The sequence below is a fragment of the Mercenaria mercenaria genome, chromosome 6 (genome assembly GCF_021730395.1).
Source record: "Mercenaria mercenaria strain notata chromosome 6, MADL_Memer_1, whole genome shotgun sequence".
Classification (NCBI taxonomy): Eukaryota; Metazoa; Mollusca; class Bivalvia; order Venerida; family Veneridae; genus Mercenaria; species Mercenaria mercenaria.
In genome coordinates, this window is record NC_069366.1 from 10,866,644 (window position 1) to 10,889,602 (window position 22,959).

Here is a 22,959-nt window from a genome sequence, read left to right on the forward strand (position 1 = left end):
AATTACAAATTAAACAAACACACAATAGCAACAAAAATCTAAAGAAACGAGATTCGCAATGGACGGACCGTCAGGGGAGGTAACTAGAGTCACGGATTGGGACTAGTCCGATATGAAAGCGTTCAACGTCATGATATGGAAAAATATTGCACGATCGCGGTCCATTGAAACCCAATGGAAAATAATTTTTGGTATGTAATAATCATTATTTCCTCTCGTGTATGATTTACAATCTTGCATTGTATACTGACTATACTGACATAATTTTATATAAAACCTAAATGTTTGGAGCAACACTAACGAGTTTTTACTTTGTTTCACATTGTTTTATCGTTTTTTTTTTTTGTTGTTTTTTTTTGTTTTTGTTTTTTTTTTGTTGTTGTTGTTGTTTTTGTAAGTAATCGCTCTAATATCCATGCGATGATTATATTAATTGAAATGTTTTTTTATTTAATTTTCATTTTTAAAATCTCTTGTAAAATTCCTGCCCTTTCGGACAATTGGTATCAAAATGCACGAAAAAAACGATCATAATTACGGATAAATTGAATGGGCGGATTAAAAGAAGTAAGGTTCATTCTAATGTTTGAAATCTCAAGGAATTTTAATCGAACTTCAACTTCATACGTTAACTTCGCAAGAGACGTTGAAGGGGAAGGCGAAGGTTGAAATCTCAAACTCTCTATTATTTGGAATGAGTTAACGTGTCAAACGTTTAACTTTTATATTTTATAAATGACGTTACGCCATTACTTCTGGCTGATCAAACATTCAGATCTACCTTAATCTGGGCTGGTATTACGGTAGGATATTTGTTTAGACCAAGGAAAATGACTGGAGCTTTCGAATCCCATGGAGGCTTTTTTACCTTCCTTTCTGTGTGAGCAATTTGCATATGTAATTGCAAGAGCTGAGAACCATCATTTGTAAATATTTTAACCCAAAGAGACTCTTTTTTCAAATGAAGTTTGTTTCCTTGTTCTGCATTATTGATTGATGGGATGCTGCTCAATTCTCAATTATGCTGAACATGAGCATACTAAACGGGCCGGTGACTAGTTTCTTTACACAAAGCTAACCTTGTACAGATTATTATATTTGAAGGGATTCTTTACATACTTACCTTAAAAATAACACACAATCAGACATATGCTGATTGTGTATTTGGTTAATATTTGATACGGCTAAAATGCCATTTTAGTACTATCAAGGTATGTTTCAAAAGTAAGTTAATTAAACTGTTATAATCTGACATAGCCTTCCTAAACACAAAATGGTATCCGTAAAATAATTCCGTTTTCCCCGCTCTGGTTCTCAAAACAAAAATAGAAAGAATAATTTCATACAGACTACTTTATTTACAACCACTGGCATTTTTACAAAAGTGTCACATACACGAGTTTTTATAGCAAAATCTTTTCTTTCCATGCGGTGTCAATCAAAGATAAAACTCGTGTTTTCTGAAATGTTATTTCTGGTAACATATTTCATACAGCTCAGTATAATCAATTCAATCGTCACCATATTTCAACACTTGCCGAAGCTTGTTGCAAATAATCTAAAGTGCGAAACGGCTAAAACATACCCTAATTGTCTAAACCTGATTAATCGAAAAGAGTCCAACAAAACGAAAAAGGCTGAAAAGTACACTATTGGCTGAGACACATAAGGGGAGAAAACAATTGAAATATATGATGTATTCCTTACCCATGGACTCTTGATGATTCTTTGAATACTGATCTTACAAAAGCAGTTTCCGGACACGCATGCGCAGAACTCTCTACCACTTGCAAAAGTTCATGCTATGCCTATCCACGTCCAACTGACAAATTCCAAAGGATGTAAGCGGTTCAGAATGTGACGCTAACATCGTTAAATTGAATACATGTATCTTTGTTAAATTCCTATTTTGAAACAACCTGTACGTCGAAAATATGAGTTCTGAAATGTGAGCGATCAGTCAATACAGTACGACGATATTCTGATAAAAGTTATCACATAACTTTTTGTGGCACTAGTGTTTGTGCATGTACCTTAGGCTGTTCCGGACGTAGGAGCCCTGTCTTAACTTTTAATGGACTCCAATCATTTGCACGCAGTCAAACATAAAAATAAGTTATGTTTATGTAGGCAATATGGTAGACCCAACCGTATGTGAAGGTGACATTTGACTTAGAAAGTGCAGCAATTTGTGAATTATCGAAGATTCAATGGTACATCGGCGAAATGAACATTCAGTGTCAATTTGACGAACAGTTTTTTTTACTGCAACAGTGACAGTTATGGTCAAGTACTTGCCTTTGATGAAAGAAGACCCCAGTTGCCCCTTGACTTCATTCCATATATATACCATATTGTAACCAAATAACGGCTTACTAATATACTGAAGACTTGAAGGTCTAGAATACAATTCGGGTATTTGCTTTAATTCTTACGAACATTTGTCCGCAAAAGAATGTTGTGTATGCACATTCCATATGAAATACAGAAGACGGCCGTAACATTATAGAAAACGATTACTTAAATTATCCATCAAAATGAGCTTTCTCCATGGTCTCAAACTACGTCTTTTACAGAGTATGAGAACTGCAAACTGATTTATTGCCATCGATTATCTGGACAGAAATTTTAAATTCTACAAAATGGCTTTCCTCCATTAACGGCACAAAAGTGTACACTGAATATGCATTTGTGGCTGGAAGTGAACCATTCGGCCGTAGTTATGCACCTTAAGTTATCGGTACTAAGATATAGATTGTATTATAAGATATATGTGAAAGCAAAAATTGTGTCAAAAAACTGTAACCAGCACTATTACAAAATTTTAATCAGACCTGAAGCTTTCTTTTTTCAAAACCAAAATATACCTTTCCCGTCCTATGATCAAACCTTTTGTGACGTTTAATGGTTACGAGGGCAGAAGGTATTAAGCTTGTTAGGTAAAACATCGCACCGACAAAATTATAGGTCATATGGCGACTTACCAGCATTTGAAAGAGGAGGAAGACCCTACGTGTTTTAAAAACGGGCGGACACCTGGGTAGAATCACCGACCTTCCGTAAGAAGGCTGGATGACTTCCTCGCATGAAGCTCGAACGCACATCGGTGAAGGGTAAGTGATTTGAAGTCAGCGACCATAACTACTCGGCCAAGGAGATCCCTAGAAGGTATTAAGATACAGTGAAATTGAGAATCTTGCTATAAAACTTCACAAAGTACTATAACAATATTTGACCCCGGTGTCCCTGACCTTTGATGTGATCCTAAACTAAGGTTATTTCTGCTTACTTCGATCATTTGTTTGTTTATTTATTTTGGGTTTAACGCCGTTTTTCAACAGTATTTCAGTCATGTAACGGCGGGCATCTAATCTAACCAGTGTTCCTGGATTCTGTACCAGTACAAACCTGTTTTCCGCAAGTAACTGCCAACTTCCCCAAATGAATTATCAGAGGTGGAGGACGAATGGTTTCAGACACAACGTTTTTTATCAAATCGTCACGGAGAACATACGCCTCGCCCAGCAGTATTACATCTGACTCAAGTGACCTTGAGATGTGTGCCTCAAAGGCCAAGACCAACCTTATGTGAAATTTGATGATAGCGGCAATGTTTAAGAAGAAACAGTGAAGATGACAAGCTAGCCATAAAGCGATGGCGACAGCGACGCCAGGGTGAGTGCAACACCCCTCCTTATTCAAAGTCGAGTTAGTGATAACAAAACCGACACGATACATAATAACAATATGTTGATTATGAAAAAAAATATATATCCAGTAACCGGGTTTCAAACTTTATATTTTTAAAAACCAATCTCATATATAAAAAAACTCAGTCCCCTTCTTCTACACCAACAACCCACGGTTCAGGTTCAACTTCCGACTTCAAAATATACGTTCCCCTTTCTTCCATGTCAGGATGTAAACGAAAAATCTCATTTATAGTCTCCCGTCTTACTACACAGTAAACCAAAAGCGAACGCAGTAAAGTACATGTCCGTGCAACTTTCAGTAGCGCCGCCTCCAGTTCTAGAGAGTTTCTTGTTTGAAGAACTAATTTCTCGAGCGTTTTATTATATAATGTAGCTGCCAAGTTAACTTCGTCATGGCATATAGCGAAAGTTTCCAATTTCAATGTACGCACTGGTATAACAGGCTTCATTATTGCAGAAATTAATTGGTAAGGACACGTATGATCGAAGCCCAGGGTTACTCGCAATGAAGGTATACGGGTAGTCAAATCTTCCCACGCCTCCGTTTCAAGTTCGTATCCAAATTTTACTTCTCGTCTGCATACAATGGATATATGCTCAACGTCGGTTCGATCGTGCTCAGTAAACGCTTCCAATACTTCGTTTGAGATACTGCAATAGTAGAGACGGAGATCTCGTAAATCCCTACATCTCTCCACAAGACGCAAGATACAGTCAGAAGTTGTTTTGCTGATAATCACTTTGTTCTGAATATCAAGGTATTTTAATCCTGTGTGATTTTCTGACAGAGCGTCTATCACCCGATCATCAATAGGAACTGATAATCCACTTAGATCCACGTATTGTAATGTGGCTATAGGCGCCTCTACGTTGTCCGCAACTTTAGAAAATAAAATACTCAATCCGTCGAGGAATTCTTGGCCGGAATAGAAAAGAGGATTTTCTCCAGTGAATGCAATTTTTAAGTAAGTTATACGTCGACGGTCTATTCGGGAGAGAATTTCTAAAAGTGCACAAGCATTTTGTCGGTTGTGAGTCAACATTTGATTTACACCTATAAAAACTTTTTTCATGTATTTTCCGTACTTTTTTGCACCCTCCAGGTATGAAACATGCGACGGTAGGAAAAACCAGAATTCAAAAGTCTGCCAGAGTGTTGGATGATCGAATGCTTCGTTCCAGGTGTTGCAAACACGTGATGCATGATTTAGGTCATGTGAGTTCAGGAACGAAAACACGTGAACGATTACGTCAGAAGGTAAAAGTGTCCAATCAACATTGCTTCCAGCAGCCATCGTTTACAGATCTGTTTTGTACCGACACCTTCTGAAAGATACACAATAGACATTATTATTGTATTACACAAAACTTACTACCGAGGGCAAACATTTTTGATTTTGTCCTGCAAGTCATTCAATAAGGGTTTTAAAAACAAATGTTTGAAGTTTTTTTTTCAAGTTTAGGGTTGGGTTTCACGGAAAAAAATATAATTAACATTATCTCGAATTCTGCTTCAAAACACTTTCTCATTTAGAAGGAAAATGAATACCCATATCAATTTAAGTTTACTTTAAACACACTAATGATTTGCAATGTCATTAATATGTCTGTTTTTTTCCCAAAACGTCTAAACTTCTCGACACAAATCTTTCAGTCCCGCCAATATATGCCTTTGCCATCAGCGTAATAATTTGAAAAATAATGTTTTAGGTCAACAAAGAAAGAGACTAAGGACCGGCAACCAAGCTACAAACTTGCAGCAAAAGTGAGTCCTTATACAAATCGCCAGTCCACAGGTGCTTAGTCTATCCACCGGTCTATAGTCCAACAAGGATGTAATTGGCTAAAGTCAAAACTTCAGTGAAAAATCTCTGATGACATTTTAATAAAACAATAATTGAAATAATGGCTTGTAAAGCAATAGTCATAAATTTCAGCCCGCGGTCCTTCTGGCCTCGGGTAAAGGACCCCGGGTTAACAGGTTTGACAATAGACCGGACAGCCATTCAGTAAGTGTGCATTTTTGAACAACGATTTATACAGTGAGTCATGCAATGATATACTTTTATTCATAATAATAAATTCAGTAACGGAACTCCACGAATTTGATGTTCCATTTAGATGAATTATCCTAACTCACTAAAGTAATACATTAAATTGTTTAACTACTTAATCTTGATCTTAAAATGTTCCAGTTACGGAGATTATTAGTTTTATTAATTGACAGTGTACGAATACACTTTGGGAGCCTTAATTGACGCATTGCAATCACAAAATTGTACTAGCGCGCAACATCAGCGTGTAATATCAGTTTTACAATCGCACGTGTATTTTTGGAGGAAATATCTAGAACATATCAAAGGCACTCGATTTCATACATACGCCCCGTACGGCAGACATACATCCTGGCATATGAAATCAGGTACCAAAGATAAATCAAATACGAAATATATGTGGGAGAAGCAGTAGAAGAAAGATTTTGTAGACGTAAGATATTTTCGCTTGAATATTAACGATATGACATGTATTAGAGGTTGGTAGGACTCCATTATTGAAACATTAACTTCTAAGAAACGAATTATTCACATATGTTAGGAATTCTGGAAGGAATTTGTGCAAATATTTAATAAAACTCGTAGAAATAAATCACAAAAATTCTGACATTCAATTTCAATCTTAACCCCTCCCCCCCTCTCCCATAAATCCAAAACGTTCTTTCTTTACATAACGACTGTTGTAAGAGGTAACGCTCCTCTGACTCAAATATAGGTAAGATGATGTCTATTAAGCTTTTATATCAGGCACAAACGGGCACATGGGCAGAACCGCTGATCTTCCGTCCTTCTACCATATCGATCGTACACACTCTCCCATACACGCTTCAACGACAGACATGCATAATTATATGTTATTTATATATTATAGGATACATGACTTCTCATTAAAAAAATAAACAAGCTCGCGAAAAAGGTAATGTCCCAGGGTCAGTAATGTCTTATTACTCAGTAATTTAAAATAATTAACTCACCAAGCAGTTTGTCTTCCGTAATCCAGTAGTGAAAATAGATAGCTTCTTTCAGATAAAACCAATGTTAAAAATAAATTTAAGGCGTCTTAAAATAGAAACAGCTAATACGTAACTATTAGAGGAGTATGGTGGCTTATTTGTGCCACTTCGCTAGGTCGCCCCGTCAAACCTCGTTATGGCCAGAGACCACGAATTGAAAGAATACAGGGAATTTACTGGGAATAATATATACATATACCTGGAAATAATGCGAGGCTTAATCCGTCCAAATTGGTAAGATATGCAAAATAATTTAAGTAGTGTTTTTCTTTTCTTTCAAAATCCGGTATTGTGTTATTTACAGTGTCGGAAGATGTAACAGGTTCTACAGAGTGTATACTGTGGTATAACGTTTATCATTATAAAACTCTTATCACAGAGAAACAAAACAGAAAGAAAATATAACTAACATATAGAAATAGTTATATCAAACTTAACTATGTACAAAAATGTACTTTTTATATTATTTACCAAACATAGAAACCAACAATAATGTACCAAACATAGAAAACAACAATAAAATGGAAATTACATGAATCAGACGAAAAAGTGTTTCTCCATGAAATAACTACATTTCAAACATAGGGGTACGAGTGACATTGTTGATGTCCATGTAACATGTGTTGCTGCTCAGAAAAGTCAAATTTTGATACGATTGTTGCCGATTTTTACATGATAATATTGAAAGTTATGCAGAAGATGCTAAAAAACTACCCGTACGGTTAGAAAATTGAAAGTAGCCTTTCTCGTACCATTGTCTATAACGGTTTGATGTAACGAAGCAAATATATTATATTCCTTTACCATTACAAGCCCATTTCGGTAATTGCATAATCACGCTCTGCCTTCGACCAAATGGAGGGAGATTTTGTGCCGTTCTGGAATGTGCCAAACTCTTGACTCGAAATAATCTCGCTCGGCTATCATCATTAATGATAATAATGTCGATGAAATGAAGACGATCTATGTTATTTCAAGTATTAATCGAAATCAATTCTTAATAGGTATATAGACATATATTTCATGAGGTGGCAATCACATTAAAGAAACGTTACATTTGTTGTCGTTGGAACATTTGTTGCCGATTTGTTACATTTGTTGTGGTTCTTAAAGTCTATTGTATTACATTTGGTCGTCGATTATTACTTTTCGTCGTTGTAGCATTTGCTTTGCACTATTTAATGTTTCAACAAGTTTTACATACATAATTAAACAAGGTGAACTAGTGATGTTGGCCGGCTTAATAGAATATTTCATACATTTTTTTTTGTTTTATTATAACTTTTGTAAGACATTTACAAAATATCAAATATTTAGACGTTTGTATGTTTGCTTTAGAGTTTTTTTTCAAGTTTGAACATGTATATCCTTAAGATTTTGCATCAGGTCTGAAGTCAGACATTTGTAAAGTTTTGTAGTATGCATTGTTGAGTATATAAGATGAAAGTTTACCGCATGCAACATTTCCCTGTGATAAACACTATTTTATGAAATCCGCTACGAATACTTAGAAAAGTTAGAGTGTCCTTCTGCTGCATAAATATACCATGAAGTATTGCAACTTGTTAAAGCAAATCCATTCATTGTAAAGTATATTAATTTGACGCTATGGCAATGACAATATTTACACTATTTTTTTTACAATGACCGGTTAAAATAGCTCATATTGATCACTTCGTGCTCAGGTGAGCTAAAAATTGACATCTTGTTCAAATGGTTTGCAAACGCTACAGAAAAGTAAATACCTCGAGCGTAGCAAAGAAATATATTTTCATTATTGAATATACTCGCTAATCAATATGATAATGTAACAAAAAGCTTTGCTTTTACAAAATACCCTCTAAAATATAAGGAAAACAGTGTAACTTGAGTAGCTGTTATCCAGTGTTGATAAAAAAGATCAGAAATGTCACTGTCAAATTTAACCAATTTTAGGAACTCAATGGCAAAGACTCAATAGAGACTATAATCGGCTTGTATACCACTTGGCCCATAAATATTGCGACAAAATTTGGTGAATCGCTTGAGTTAGAGAGCGGAAACTGTCACATTGAAATGTTGAGAAATTCAAGGGTCATAATAAACCATGTAAAATTTCTGCATGTTGATTTATCTCGTGGCCACGGAATTCATCTTGCGGCCACGAGATAAGATGTCGTGGGAATATAGTTAATTATGTCATGACATGAGATACTATGTCTACGCCACGAGATAATATTTCGCGTGCAGGAGATAATTCTGTCGTAAACACGAATAGAAATAAAAACAATCGATTGTCCCCTCTATGCCTCCATAACCGTCTTCGACATTTCTTCTTTGTTTTGGTTTCGCGAATATATTCAACCCGACCACGCCCCACCCCCACCCCTTCCCCCTTCCCCCTAAAAAACAAATAAAAGTAGCACGTATAAATTTTGTATAAGTTCACAATTTTATTACTTTTTTATTTTTTGCAAAACAATCATACACATGTTACCTTTGTTCCACGTGACCGTACTTACCTTTATTGCTGCCACAGTCCGCAAAAAGTTTCTTCAAAATAGTCTGATACCAGTCTATATCAGAGGAAACAATATAGGTAAAAGATTGTTGAAAAGTATTATTTTCATTCAACCTCAAGTTAGTAAATATTCAACATATACAGTATGAATGCACGGCAATAGTGAATATACAATCATAAAACAAGTCAAATGGTTTATCGCGGCCAGAAATTTGTACAAACCGGACAAAAGCTGCGAAATTGTCATTTGTTCAGGAAAGAAGCGTTTACCATAATGTCCAGTACTGGACAGGTATAGTGACCATGCACGGACACAGCCAATTTTCTCAGAGGGGATCCGATCCCCTGCCCCTCCCCCCCCCCCCCACACCCTGGAAATTTTGAAATTTAGCACTTCATTTTTTGCATTCTGGAACAGTTTTATGGACTAACCTGTTAAATTTGGGAAAATGATAAAATCAAGCTTTCTTGAAGGTTAAATTCTTAGTTTCTTTTAGATAAATAATATGAATTATGTCGGGGTCGTATGTAGCAGCAGCCGCATATACTTTACATGCAGTCCTAATGTTGCCTTTTTCGAAAAACATTTTCTTTCCTTCTTGTCTTCTTTCCTTTTTTAAAGATTTTCCAGAGGGGGTCCGGACCCCCGGCCCCCCCTCCCCCCCTGGATCCGCGCGTGGTGACATATCATGCTTTCTGTTTATGCAGGTAAACTTGTGTTTGGTTAAATTGTCTGAACAGTGTACAAACTCATTACTGTTTTTTCAGGCAAGGGTGGAAAAAAAGTGGTAGACAATGAAAGCAGTAACATTTTTATTAAAAAATAAATAAACAATGAGACAAACATTTCCAGCATCTTTGGACGGTTCAAAAATCCCATGTTAAACATACGATAAAGCCCGAAACGCGTGAAAATGTTCCGAATGTAAATCGGGTGAAGTAAGCGCTCTATATATAACAGTTAGATTATGCATCTAGATTGATTAAACTGGGCGAGTCTACTTAGTACTTATTACTTGAGGATGAAACAAACGTGTTTTTAAATGTTGCTCTTAAACAAGGGTGGCGGTTAAACTACTAAAAGTACAACAACAGTTAATTCACAACAAATCGTACGGTATGTTTTATAATCAGTAGAAGCTAGTCGTATTTACGCTTATGAGACCTGTTTCATCCACAAGTAAAGAATTGACAGGTCCATCATGAAATATTTTCCCCAGCGTGCAAATACTTGTCCTATTCAATATGATCGCGGCCTCATCGGCCGCGATCAACAATAAACAAATGATCATATTCGTATAATACAACACGAAACCTATAATGAGCTGTTTTTCCTTACGTTTAAGTATGCCAATCGTGTGCATAATATTCATATTAAAATAATATTCATATTTTCTTAAAGATCCATTTGATAATGCTTTAAATCTTAGGTTAATGACAGATAAAACAGCTGTCTTTAAAGATGTTTGCACTTTTGACACCTTTCGAATGGACCCGTTTTGGTTCTGTTGCTTCGTAAACGCAGTGAGACTGTACGCGCAATCTGACAGGAAGGGTCACCGTTTGATATTGTGGCGCTGATGTTGTTCATACGAAAATCAACGTTCTTTTTGGTTCTATAGATATATACATGTATAATATAATAGTGTATATGAATATTTATAGGTGTTCTAACAGGCTGATTCAGCCTACTGGTTAAGATACAAAGACGATGAGATGAAAACAGATTACACCGTGTTAAAATGTTGTTTTTGATAGGAAGTGACAAAAATCCCGTTTCATATCATAAAATAAATTCTAAAAGAGGCTCTTAAGCCTTGCTGAAAAGAGACTAAGAAACGTTAAAGGTGGTTAATCAGATTTTGACCCACCAAAGGATTTGTTCGAAACTTTACTTACTGTTAGTTTACACTTAATTGTGTTTACCAAGTTCTTAATACACGCCAGATTTTTACTGAAAGTATTTTCAAAATTTAATTTTCGTATCCTAGTTGCCCAACCAAGCGTTAGTTTCAGCATACATATGAATTCAACGAACATATTTTGCCGAATGAATAATATGAATATAAGCATTTTTTAATTAAAGTTGTCAAAAAGTTGCATGGACAGGTATATATTTTGCCAAAATTCATCAGACAAACAGGTTTATAAAAATATTATTACCTCCCTTTGTGTATCTTGGTTGCGCAACCAAGATAGATTGAAAATAGATGATTTCTCTTTTAAAACTTGCCTTTTGTATCAGGTAGTTAATTTACCCAAATATCCATCTAATGCAAATGTAAAAATGGAAATTATATTGAAAAAAAAAAGAAACCTTTTTGAAAACCCATGTATCAAAGGAAGATAATTACATAATTTCATTAAAATTAATAAAATATGTATTCCAATAGGGATCTAACTATATATAATAGTTTTTTTGGAGCTTAAATAAATCTCTAACAGGATATATAAAAAAACTGAAATATGTCATATGATGTTGCTAAAATATGATTGTCCATCTTTAATACTAATTGTACATTATATATATGATAATTATAATTAAAATATATTTCGGTACAATTATGTACCATAGAAGGTTTTGTAAAAAATTGGGTCAATTTTAGCACTGTATCCAAGATATCAACATACTGATTGCAAAAGTGTTGTATTGAGAAACTTTGTATAAGGAGAGAGCTAATGGCTTCTTCTCTTTTTAAGCTATCAAAACAAATTAAACATTGGAAAAGATTGATCTCTTGATTAACTTTGTAATTCAAACAACTGTCCCTTAATATATAGCGCCACTAAATGGGCAAAATGTGTGAATACATTTATAACAATGGCACGGTATATCAACAATTTAAGGTATTAGATCACTAAAAGAGAACCTCCTTTTTGAAGCGTATTCAATTCCTATCATAAACCTACTTTTACTGCAATTCTTAGGGGGGCGTAGGTTCAAGCCTTCTGGAACCAATTTTTTCCCTTATTTTCTCTTTTTCTAGTAAGTTTTTACTTCTTTCAAGATTTATTATTGATTTCGTGTACAAAAATGGAAAAAGATGAATCTTATAAGCGATTTCTTGGTGTTCAAAGTGAATTTACTACCGAAACAGAAGGGGTAGAGTTACACACCTTTAAAAATATTGAGTTACACGCGGTGAAAGTTATCTATTTTGCTTTCTCTCTTAGATTATATATTGTGGAAGAAATTTAGGTAGGTTTAACGTCTGCCCTAAGGTTGTTTTTAAATGGAGTAAGCAAAATTCAAAACAGAAACACAGCATTTGACCTTATTTTTTCAATGTTGAAGTATGAATTCTGTCTCATTAAATCCGTTTACTTGAGGCACCATAGAAAAATTATGATATTGACATTTTTATTTTGTGTTTTATAATTGTTTACCAATAGTTTGATGTTTCTTTTATCAAAATTAATGGTAAAATGAGTTCTCTGCAAACGTTTTGGATAGTGGCTATCACTTTGAAATTTGCCTCTACTTGAGCTTGAGGAGATACCACAAGTTATACAAAATTTATATAAAAAAACGGCACGGTAAAAGTTGTTTAGAAATTGCAAAATAGTGCAAATCACGGTTACCTTTCAGAATATACCAAGCAAAAGCAATTTTGTAAACATTACTATAAGTGATCTAATACCTTAAAATCATATAACACATGATATGATACAGCGGAACAAAACATATTGAAGATAAACAACCCCATGATTTCAGTTAATTCGCATCTGTAAATGTAAACAATGGATTAATTCGTCATATATACTCCTGAACTTCTGCTTTATACATAGTTATACCCGCCTTTAAAATTGAAAATACAATTGGAATAAATCATACATTGGCTCAATGTTATCACTTAATATATATATTTATGACCTTAATGCACTGAATCATTTGTATTTTGACTCGCATATTCCTAAAAATAATATCTATTTTAAATTTTCAAATTTATTGTCTCCCTTTAAGTTTTGATTGCAATTTTCATATTTACTTATAGAGCCTTTTTTATAAGCTCCTAGAGAACGGATTTAACAAATCATTTTTTCCCCAAGAACTAGCTCACTTTGTATATTATTATCATACATTTACAATGTGTCAGTCGAAGAACTTTTTCTCTCATTTATTTTTTTCTTTAATGATACAAGTATCTGTTTCTGTTAGCTTCAAAAACATGGTAAGGCTGTTAGACATGTATTTCAATGAATAACCATTGATGATATGCCGTAACGTTTAATTACGACATATCCTGTATCTTATTGTTAACAATCAAAAGTCCAATTGATGTCTTTGCATCAGCGTATGCAAGCCTACATTCAATTTGAATGACAAGCATTTCAGACTTTCATCACCATCAGTCTTAAAGTCACCAGCAAAAAGCATCGACAAAGCTACACAATCAAGTTTGTTATGAGTTGGTTCGGGTATACATATAATTGAGCCACTGTCTCCTCTCTTTGCAAACACTTCATCGGGTGTTTCACATTCGGTTGAATCCAATGAAGTAGGTCCCAGATTGCTAGTATTACGTAGAACATATACGAGAGGATGACGGAAAATTGCGTCACTTCCAAGTCGGTTATTTACATTTTCACGAAGAGATAAATGTATGCCTTTTATTCGTTCCTCATCAGCACCGTTTGTACCTCTAACCTGTAGAAAACTTCCTCCTTCAATTTCAGAATTTTCGTTCTTTTGGACAAGCGTATTATTGCCCTCACTGTATTTCATTTTAGATGATTTTCGGTCATCCAATTTAATCTTTTTGTTTCCGGAACAACCTGGCTCTAATGAACTGTTATCATAGTTGATTTGTGATGGACTTGAACAAAACTCTATGTCCATTTTCTCTTCATCAGCATCTGCATCACTGTGTGCCTCATCGTATGATGTTTCATTCATAGTTGTATTATCAGTTTCCATAGCCGTAGTATTTCCATCTTGATGATCGTTCTCCTTAGAGATCAGAGAACTGAAGTCTTCGCTGAAACCACTTGGAATGTCAGGGACTGTATCTATCATGACTAAATAGTCTTTAGTATCCATACCTAACACGCTGTAGTCAATCGACACGATAAAACCCGTGGTTCTGCCAGTTGCTGCTCCATACTTGTAAACAGTATTTCCGATCATTTTTTCCGGATGGTCTTCAGCCAGTTTTACTTTTGTTATGCGGTCAGAACTTCTTTCTAAAGATCTTTTACATTCAGATTGCAAGGACGGGTGTATCTCTAAAGCTGCAATATCTATATATTTAAGTTCTCCATTTCCGTGATTGACTACTTTGGAACAACAGCTTAATAGCTCTCGTATGGTTTTATCTATATAGATGTCCATATCATCGCCGACAACATGTCCACATGTAAGACCGTGGAGCTTTCCATCTTTACTAAAGATAAATCCTCCAAGAGTCCCAAATCCCTTTCTTCCTTGGTGAATCAATTTATCACCAGGCTCGTAATTAGCAGCTACTTCTCCAGGTTTATTTTGGACATATTTGACAGAATATCGACCGCGATACTGATGTTTCTGCAACGTTTTAGCAATTTCTGACTTCAATCTTATTGATTGTTTTATGTCCAACTTTTCTGAAGAGGTCTGATGTTTTTCGTCTGCATCATCTTTTGATTTAGAATGTAGTTCCTGTTGTTTTGCGTCTGCATCATCTTTTGATTTAGATTGTAGTTCCTGGTGTTTTGCGTCTGCATCATTTTTTGATTTAGATTGTAGTTCATCTGTACCGCTAGAAGAATCTGTCGAGGTTTTCACTGTTTCTTTATCTAGATGAATCTCAAGCTCACCGTATATGGTACCTAAACCATACACCCCTGGAATACTACAAAAAAGAGACAACTCAAATAAAATTATATACACAGGGTGTCAACAAAATTCGTTCTCATTGTTTTGTACATCAATGATTATATTTTATAATGCATTGTGCTTTCACGTTGAAATTATTCTTTCTATTTAGTACATTGCTTTCATTAAAAATGCCTACGCTGAACTAAACACCCATAAATCTTATTTCATGACAACGGATACGAGAAACATATAATCTCATACAGCATATATATTTCAAAATGTACAAACTTCTAATATACAGAAAATTTGCTTCACGATGACGCCCATAATCTGTCATTTAAATATGAAATTATGTAAAACTGATGCCAGTTTCTTGCTCTTCAAAGTGAATTTACCTCTGAGAGAAGGGGCAGGGTAAGACATCTTTAAAATAAGGAATTAAATACTGTTTAATTACAGATAATTGTATGAAAAAAGAACCGGTATTGGTAAATACCAGCAAGTAACTGAGCGATGGAGCTGTGGTGATTAAAACTACTTACAATGAAAGGGAAAAACGATTTTATAGCTGTGATGATATTGTTATGTGTGTATTAGGAGAGGGAGATTGGTGGGTGAGACTGGTACTTAAAAACAACATTGAAAATCACTAGACATTGAAAGCATCTTAATTTACGGACAGGAAGTTATGAGGACAAGTGGGAGGGGTTGAAGAGTGTCTTATTCACACGTTCGGATAATACAAAAAAAAAAATAAAGTAACATACGAATGTTACAAGATAGGAAAGAGCATTCACACAACTTTTGGGCGGATGCAAACTGGAGAAAGTAGGGGGAAGTAGGGTAGCATATTATGAAAGATAATAAGAAACAAATCGCACCGACATAGAAGAGTATAAGGAGGAAAATATTCAAATGCAGTTTTGGGAGTTTGAATTTGAACGTAATCAGTGACCGTGACCATAAAGTGTTATCCCTCTTACTGTACATTCTCCCTATATGAGTTATGATAAAGGCAGGAAATAAGAAGTGACCTTCGTTAAAACACAGCATGTTATCTCAATGACTCTGAAATAGGAGTTACCGGATTCTAAATAAGATATGCAATGCAAAACCATGTTCCAAAAACGCAGATTTCCCAAAGCACTTGTAACCAACAAATTATACAGTCCCTTATTAAAGCGTTTTTCTATGGGAGGTATTGGGAGACTGTGTTTTTGGGAAGGGTTTTCCTTGTTGTATATTCATCCTTGTTTTGATAATTATAAGAGCAGCTAAATAGATATGGCGAAATTGAGAACCATCCCACAAACTGGAAGAATGAAACGTACGGCGACACCGGGGCTCGGGCAGGAGTAATACACCTCCTTTCTCTTTGTATAGTCAACCTAAACATCAGTTAAAACAGTTATCTAAGTGATTTACCTATAGAAGAAGAAAAGACAGGCGAGGACACACTTTACAAAATAATATGAAATTACAAACATTTCAAGATCCTTGTAAATTTAGAATATAAAGCTAACTTGTTTTATCAGTTGATACTCAAATGTAATATGATTAAGATAAAATAAATGTTAATAAAAAGAAAGATATATACTCTTGATTGAAAAGTTATATGTATCTTTAGAAAGTGACAGAATTTAAATCGGCGTAGCTGGATTTAAGATTTCTTGTATGTTATTCTATAATCTAACTTGGCAAAATTGTATATATTGCAATACTTTTAATACAGAACCTTTTTGCAGATTTATAGTAAAAGTCATAGCAAAAGGCGAAAAAATTAACTGTTATCAAAAGCAAGGGAAAGGCGCAACAAGAAAAACCACTGTGAATTTACTTACTGTAATAAGTCCTTTCTAAGTACGTCAGGTAGCTTCGCAGGCTGATGGATAGTTTGCTCAGGACTGTCAATATTTGTCTGTCTCAAGTAGCCGTATGTTTCGAATGCCATTCTCCGGATAACCTTTGAAATACGCTGCATTGAAAGAAGTTTCTTTTCAGCTCTTTCAACGACAGGCTTCATTTCTGTTTGTAGAGGGAAACAAATGAATTCGAATTTGTTACATTTCCGGGTGTATCTGATTCCATCGCGTCTAGCTTTATACGTAGATGATGCCAGTTTCCTTAGATGATGTCGTGTATTTTTTGAGACAGCTTCGGCCAAAGCTTCTTCGAATTGTATCTCATGCAGCAGACCATTGCATATCCACGTCTTCAGTCCGATCTTCTTTGCTAAGGGTTTCACTAGTGTGCATTTGATCACACGACACAAAGAATGGAGCAGATATTGAAGAATCTTACCACTTGCCGTTTCTTCTGTTTCTTCAGTCAACGTTTTATTTACTTCTATATTATTACGAGCATTTCGAAGAAACTCCTTTATAGAAATAGCTACTGTGTCGATCTCCAGTACATTCGTGTTCTCTAAACCACTTTCACTGGTTACATACTCGAACCTCTTCAGATTGGAGTATATATTCGAGAAACCATCAGCAACAAATTTCTCTAGCTTGTCGGAAATCGATGTGTTCAGGTCACAATCACCACAGTCGATTAAAATGTCTTTTGGATGAAAACGATTCTTTGACGTATCGTCGCAAAGTGCAGCAAATATGGTGTTTTGGATTTCAGTAATTTGTTCCTTTGAGTACTGTTGGCTTACGTCACACTTGATGAAAATATTACTGTTCAATCCTAGCCTTTTCGTATATGCGCTAACAATTTTAAAAGAAGTTAGCATGCCCTGAAAAATTAAATTAAAAATCAATTAAAATATCTTTTTACAGATTTTAATGACTCATGTAATACAAATAACACACTATGTATTAACACGTATAAACACAGTTTTACCTAGGAATTCAACTTAAAACAACTTAATCCAGAATAAATGATTAGGTATCAAAAGTATTGTTAGTCACCTAAGAGAGTATACGGATGCTGCAAAACAATATTTCAAGGCATCAAAAAATGATTTGATGAAACTGAAACAAGACAAACATCTGCACTATGTAAATATACTAAGAGTTTTACTCTGTCAAAAGACAATCATCATGTCACCTTAACTTTTTCATTTGAATCAATCCTTTCTTTCGAAGATTTAGTGTTGCTTGATTCTTGTTCTAAAAATGTAAGGCTAAGTCTTAACACGTATTTAAGGGATCGGATATGGGAACAAATGATCTGCAACTATTTTATTTAAGTACCTGTAATTCTTTCTCTTCCAAATGTACAAGGCTGGTGTGCCACACAACTACTGAAATGCGTGGTTCTGTGGTTGTTTCTTTTTGATTTCTGTGACCCGGGCTAGTGAACACCAGCTTACTGCCATCGATATCATGCTGCCCTATCACGTACACCCTAACACCGCGTTCCAGACTTTCTTTCAATTGGTCCAGCCCAGACATCAACAACGCATCGTGAAAACGCTTTGGTAGTGCATCTAGATACATAATCAAAAGTCTTTGCTTTTCACATAAACTCTGAATGCAGAGTAAGTAAATTAAAACCTGAGGTTGTTTGAAGAAACTGTAATACAATGGTTGATAAACAAATTCATTTTATTGAAGTACATCTTACGAAACATGACAACAAAGACATAAAATAAACAAACAAAAAATCTCATTGAATCTCAGCATGTAGCATTCTCTTCGGAAAAAGAAAAGACACATGTTGAACATAGATAGGACAAGTGATATTCTTAATTGAAAAATTGGTAGAATACACTTTACAAAAGGTATGGGCGGCGGTTATAAACAAGTCAGTCAATGCAATACATTTCAGTGTCGTCCAGTTCAAAACTCCATCCCGTCCAACACTCAATGCATTGTATTTTGAAACCATTTAATACAAAACTTCATTCCATCCATTTAAACATGGAACGATGCATTGAAAAACTTGTTGCGATGCACCGTAATATGAAATCATCCGATAAAACAACACTCACACACCACACATACAAACAAAATAAACATACAAGGACAAAACAAACAAATACAGGAACACAGTGGGACACCGCCTTGGAACGGTTGGTAGCAAAACCACCACTGAGGAGTTTAAAGCGGTTTATAGTGCACCTCACCTCACTCTTAGCCCCATGTTATACCTAGCTGCCAGGTGAAACCCTAACATACGTTAAGGCAACAGAAGGAACGTATTGTAAAACTGATCCGGAATCAATATTTATGAAAGGTCAAACCTATGAACTAATAGTGTTATTAACTTTTTACAATGCACGTACTGGTGTTTCGTTAAACGGTTTCACATTTGGCTGCATGGCATCAAACTTTGATACGCCGCTCCAAATCACACAACATGGTTTCAGTATGCATTAGACGGCGCCAAACTTTAATGAATCGTTTCACTTTACACTGCACGAACTCATGTTGCGTTAAACGTCTTCACAATGGACTGCATGGCATCAAGTTTCTATACACCGCTCTCAATTACACAAAGCGGTGTCAATATGCATAAGACAGCGTCAAGTTGTATTGAATCATTTCATCTTACACTGCACGTACTCATGTTATGTTAAACGGGTTTACATTGAGCTGCATGGTTTCATGTTTTATTGGATGATTTCATATTACGGTGCATCGCAACAAGTTTTTCAATGCATCGCTCCATGTTTAAATCGATGGAATGAAGTTTTGTATTAAATGGTTTCAAAATACAATGCGTTGAATGTAAATATATTGGACGGGATGGAGTTTTAGACTAGACGGCACTGAAATGCCCTGCACTGACTGACTTGTTTATGGATGGGTTGTATATTTACTAATTTTGGCGGTAACCGCCGCCCATACAAAAGGTCTACATTATCTAATTGGATATGCTTTGTAGTATTACATACATGTATCAGACTGCTATATACATTATGTTTGTCATTCTCCATTGAACTGCGGTTTGTTGATATAATGTGCCGCCACTATTCACTGTATAACTACGGAAATGATGCTTATGTTGTTTACTTGATTTAAACTAAGTTTGAAAATAAAGTTTGAAAGTTTGACGTCAGTGAGATTGAATATATAAAGACAGTTTTACCTTCAACTCGTTTGTATCTGGTAAGTAGATCTCTAAACCGTCTGTAGAAGTAGTATATACGAGGATAAACTTCCAGCACGGGAAAGTCGTGAACATAACTTTTCAATGTGACACTCATCTGATTGTTTTAAAACTGAAAAAAAAATGTTCAAAACTTTATTTCTCTGTTATTTTGGTGTTGATAGTGTATTTGGAATTCATTGCAATTAGGTATATCTCAATCTACTTATCCCATAACCGCAATATGCTTGGTAAGGCTATGGCAGAACTATGAACAAATACAAAGCATTTTACACATAAAACGTGTTTACTATATACTTTCTATTGAAATATTGATGATATATGATAAAAGCTTAATTTTATTGTATTTATTTTACATGTTCTCTGCTTTTCTGTAACATTCTGTATCCTTTGGCAGTGGTTTCGGGATCATTTAAGAAAAAATGCATAAATAATAAAACAAACTGATAATCTGTCTTGCAGAAGTAAAGATATAAAATTTATAATGCCTTCTATCCGCTAATGGTGCATTTTTCCTATTATGTATACATGGCATTTAAACCTCCGCAAACGCTACTTGGTAACAAGTTTCAATAGTGATTAAACATTCCTGTCAATGAATACTGAAGACTCTGTACCTTTGTATATTTTATCATGCCATTACTATAACAACTGCCTGATAAAGCCTGTCTGAGAAAAGCAGGCTTTCTCAGGTTAGTGACTTGAGAACACTTTACACTGTTTAAACCTATGATTTAAATCCAAGGATATCAGATCGTGTCCATTTTGCATTTAAAAATTATTACGCCCTCATACGACACTGAAATAGGCCTTAGAAATTCCAAAATATCAAAAGCGAAAAAAAAAACAAAACAAAAAAAAAAAAACAACAAATGCTAACCTTGTGTTTTGTAACCACATCTCTGTTTTGCTGAACACGAAAGAATAATTTATAATTTCAATTTGTTCCCAAGTGAAATTTTATCCGAAATTCAGTTGCTAGATGGATACCCATTCTCACCAAGCAAACGTTTGAAGTGAATTAAATACACACGCCATAACGCCGCTTGGCAGAAAAAATAGGCAGTACCCTTTCATCTACCGTTGATTTTGTTCCATGAAAGTCCATTCCAGATGCAATATTCCATGATGTAAGTGCAGAGCGCTAAAATCCTGAACAAACGCTTTGCATGAGCCATTTTCCGTTTTCTATGAGCGTTTCCGTTATAAAAACTTTTTGTGGTAATTGCAAATATGGTAGGCATACATTATATACATTAAAGTTAGTGACATGGTCTCACGAACCTATTAAGGGCGCATTTATAAAAATAATCGCGTAAATATGACTTTTAGCAGTTATTCTAAAAAACAAGATGGCGTCATTTTCAAGAAAAATTAATAATAAAGAAGTCTGGCAAAACAGCAAAATTCGGTCCACCCCTACTTTTTGCACTTTATTTCTCATAATGGTACGATAGAGTTGTTAATAAATTATGACATGATAAATAGAATAACAGGTTACTGTCTTTTGAGAAAGGGATTTCTCAGACTCGGCTAGATATGGTCCGGAAGGAGCTCGGCAAGCCTCGCTCCTTCCAAGACCATATCTAGCCTCGTCTGAGAAACCCTTTCTCAAAAGACAGTAAACCTATTATTCTCTATTTATAGATTTAAAAGACACATATCTGAACCAGTTTGCGTATTGAAAGGATTGTAAAAGTAGTCATAAAAGTGTTTTTATGATTTGTTCCATTGACATATATTTTAACCTCGGAGTCAGCTGATATCTCAGTCAGAAATAGAACAAATATTTCCTAAACCTAAAGATAAACATTTCATTCAAGTTTTAGAAAGACAATTATTTGTAACAGAGTTGCCAGCGTCCCCCGCCTAATGGTATTTTTCACAAAACATATTGCATGCCAATACAACATCTTTAAAAAAATTCGCGTAACGTACTAACAATGTATATAAATCATAAATATATATCATATAATTCAAGAAGACATTATGAAGTTTAAAAATATCTGGAAATCTATGTAATACGTAAGTACTTTCAAAGGTTATGATGAACATCTATACCAAGTTATTTCAAAATCCCTTCATGGATGGCAGAATTATAAGCCGGACACGGATGGCTGCAGCCTATTTATATGTTTCCCATTTTGATTCGAAAAAAAGGCGAGGACAATCAGGTAGAAATTGTGACTCTTCTACAGTTCACAAGATTTGTGATGTTTTGGACAGATTTATGATCCTAGATAACCCAGTTTTGAACTTATACTGGTTGTCACAAACAGGCATTCTATCAAGTTTTTATATCGATCACAAAGCAAATATGTCTACTTGGTCTAGATTTTATGAAGAATACCATTGTAAATAGGTTTTATCAGATAGGGTTGAAAATATTGCCTATACAGTGTCAACAAGGGGTTTGATATGATGTACCTAGTTTTTGACCCCAAGATAATCCAGTAACAACTTCAGTCGAAACTTTATCAGGATAAATAAATTCCGAATCACGTTGATGTAATTTCTTATTTTCTCTCTCGATTAAAAATATACGACATACTTACACTGTTTGCCGCTTCAAAAATAGGTAAATGTAATTCTTTTGCATTACACAACAAAGACGAGTTTGGCGGTCCCTGCATATGAAATCATGGTTTTAACTTTTATCATTTCACAATTAAATCTGTACAAAAGATGAACTTACGATAACTCTGTTTCACTACCTCTTCGAATATTTGATTCTCTTGTAAAACTGAAAATATTGAAATTAAACTTTTTGACTTTTGTACTAACACATAATATCGAAACTGGAAAAACACAAGTCTAT

At 34.8% G+C, this 22,959-nt stretch overlaps 3 protein-coding genes across 3 annotated transcripts in view; all 3 read right to left on the reverse strand.

Moving 5' to 3' along the window:
- The window catches only part of LOC123549678 (uncharacterized), a 226,715-nt gene extending 219,915 nt beyond the window's left edge, over positions 1-6,800 (reverse strand). The window contains exon 1 of the mRNA XM_053545085.1: positions 6,742-6,800. The gene's annotated coding sequence lies outside the window, so the exon portion shown is untranslated. The remainder of the gene's footprint in view (positions 1-6,741) is intronic.
- LOC128557581 (F-box/LRR-repeat protein 8-like) lies at positions 3,783-5,055 on the reverse strand. The gene has a single exon (XM_053545087.1). It carries the CDS (start codon positions 5,006-5,008, stop codon positions 3,833-3,835), a length of 1,176 nt encoding a protein of 391 aa, XP_053401062.1. The 5' UTR covers positions 5,009-5,055; the 3' UTR covers positions 3,783-3,832.
- A 3,345-nt stretch (positions 6,801-10,145) lies between the features above and the next one.
- On the reverse strand, positions 10,146-22,959 carry LOC128557582 (uncharacterized). The gene is made up of 5 exons (XM_053545089.1): positions 22,837-22,959; positions 20,121-20,253; positions 18,281-18,516; positions 16,919-17,820; positions 10,146-15,111 (listed from the first exon to the last, which is right to left on the reverse strand). Exons 2-5 carry the CDS (start codon positions 20,236-20,238, stop codon positions 13,545-13,547), a joined length of 2,823 nt encoding a protein of 940 aa, XP_053401064.1. The 5' UTR covers positions 20,239-20,253; positions 22,837-22,959; the 3' UTR covers positions 10,146-13,544.

What these genes read in the sequence shown, in the direction of transcription:
- LOC128557581 (XM_053545087.1), bottom strand. Translation starts at nt 5,008, where the DNA reads ATGGCTGCTGGAAGCAATGTTGATTGGACACTTTTACCTTCTGACGTA.
- LOC128557582 (XM_053545089.1), bottom strand. Translation starts at nt 20,238, where the DNA reads ATGAGTGTCACATTGAAAAGTTATGTTCACGACTTTCCCGTGCTGGAA. An exon ending in CAGATACAAACGAGTTGAAG is followed by an intron (nt 18,517 to 20,120) that starts GTAAAACTGTCT and finishes TTATGTATCTAG; the next exon opens with ATGCACTACCAAAGCGTTTT. An exon ending in TGGAAGAGAAAGAATTACAG is followed by an intron (nt 17,821 to 18,280) that starts GTACTTAAATAA and finishes TTAATTTTTCAG; the next exon opens with GGCATGCTAACTTCTTTTAA.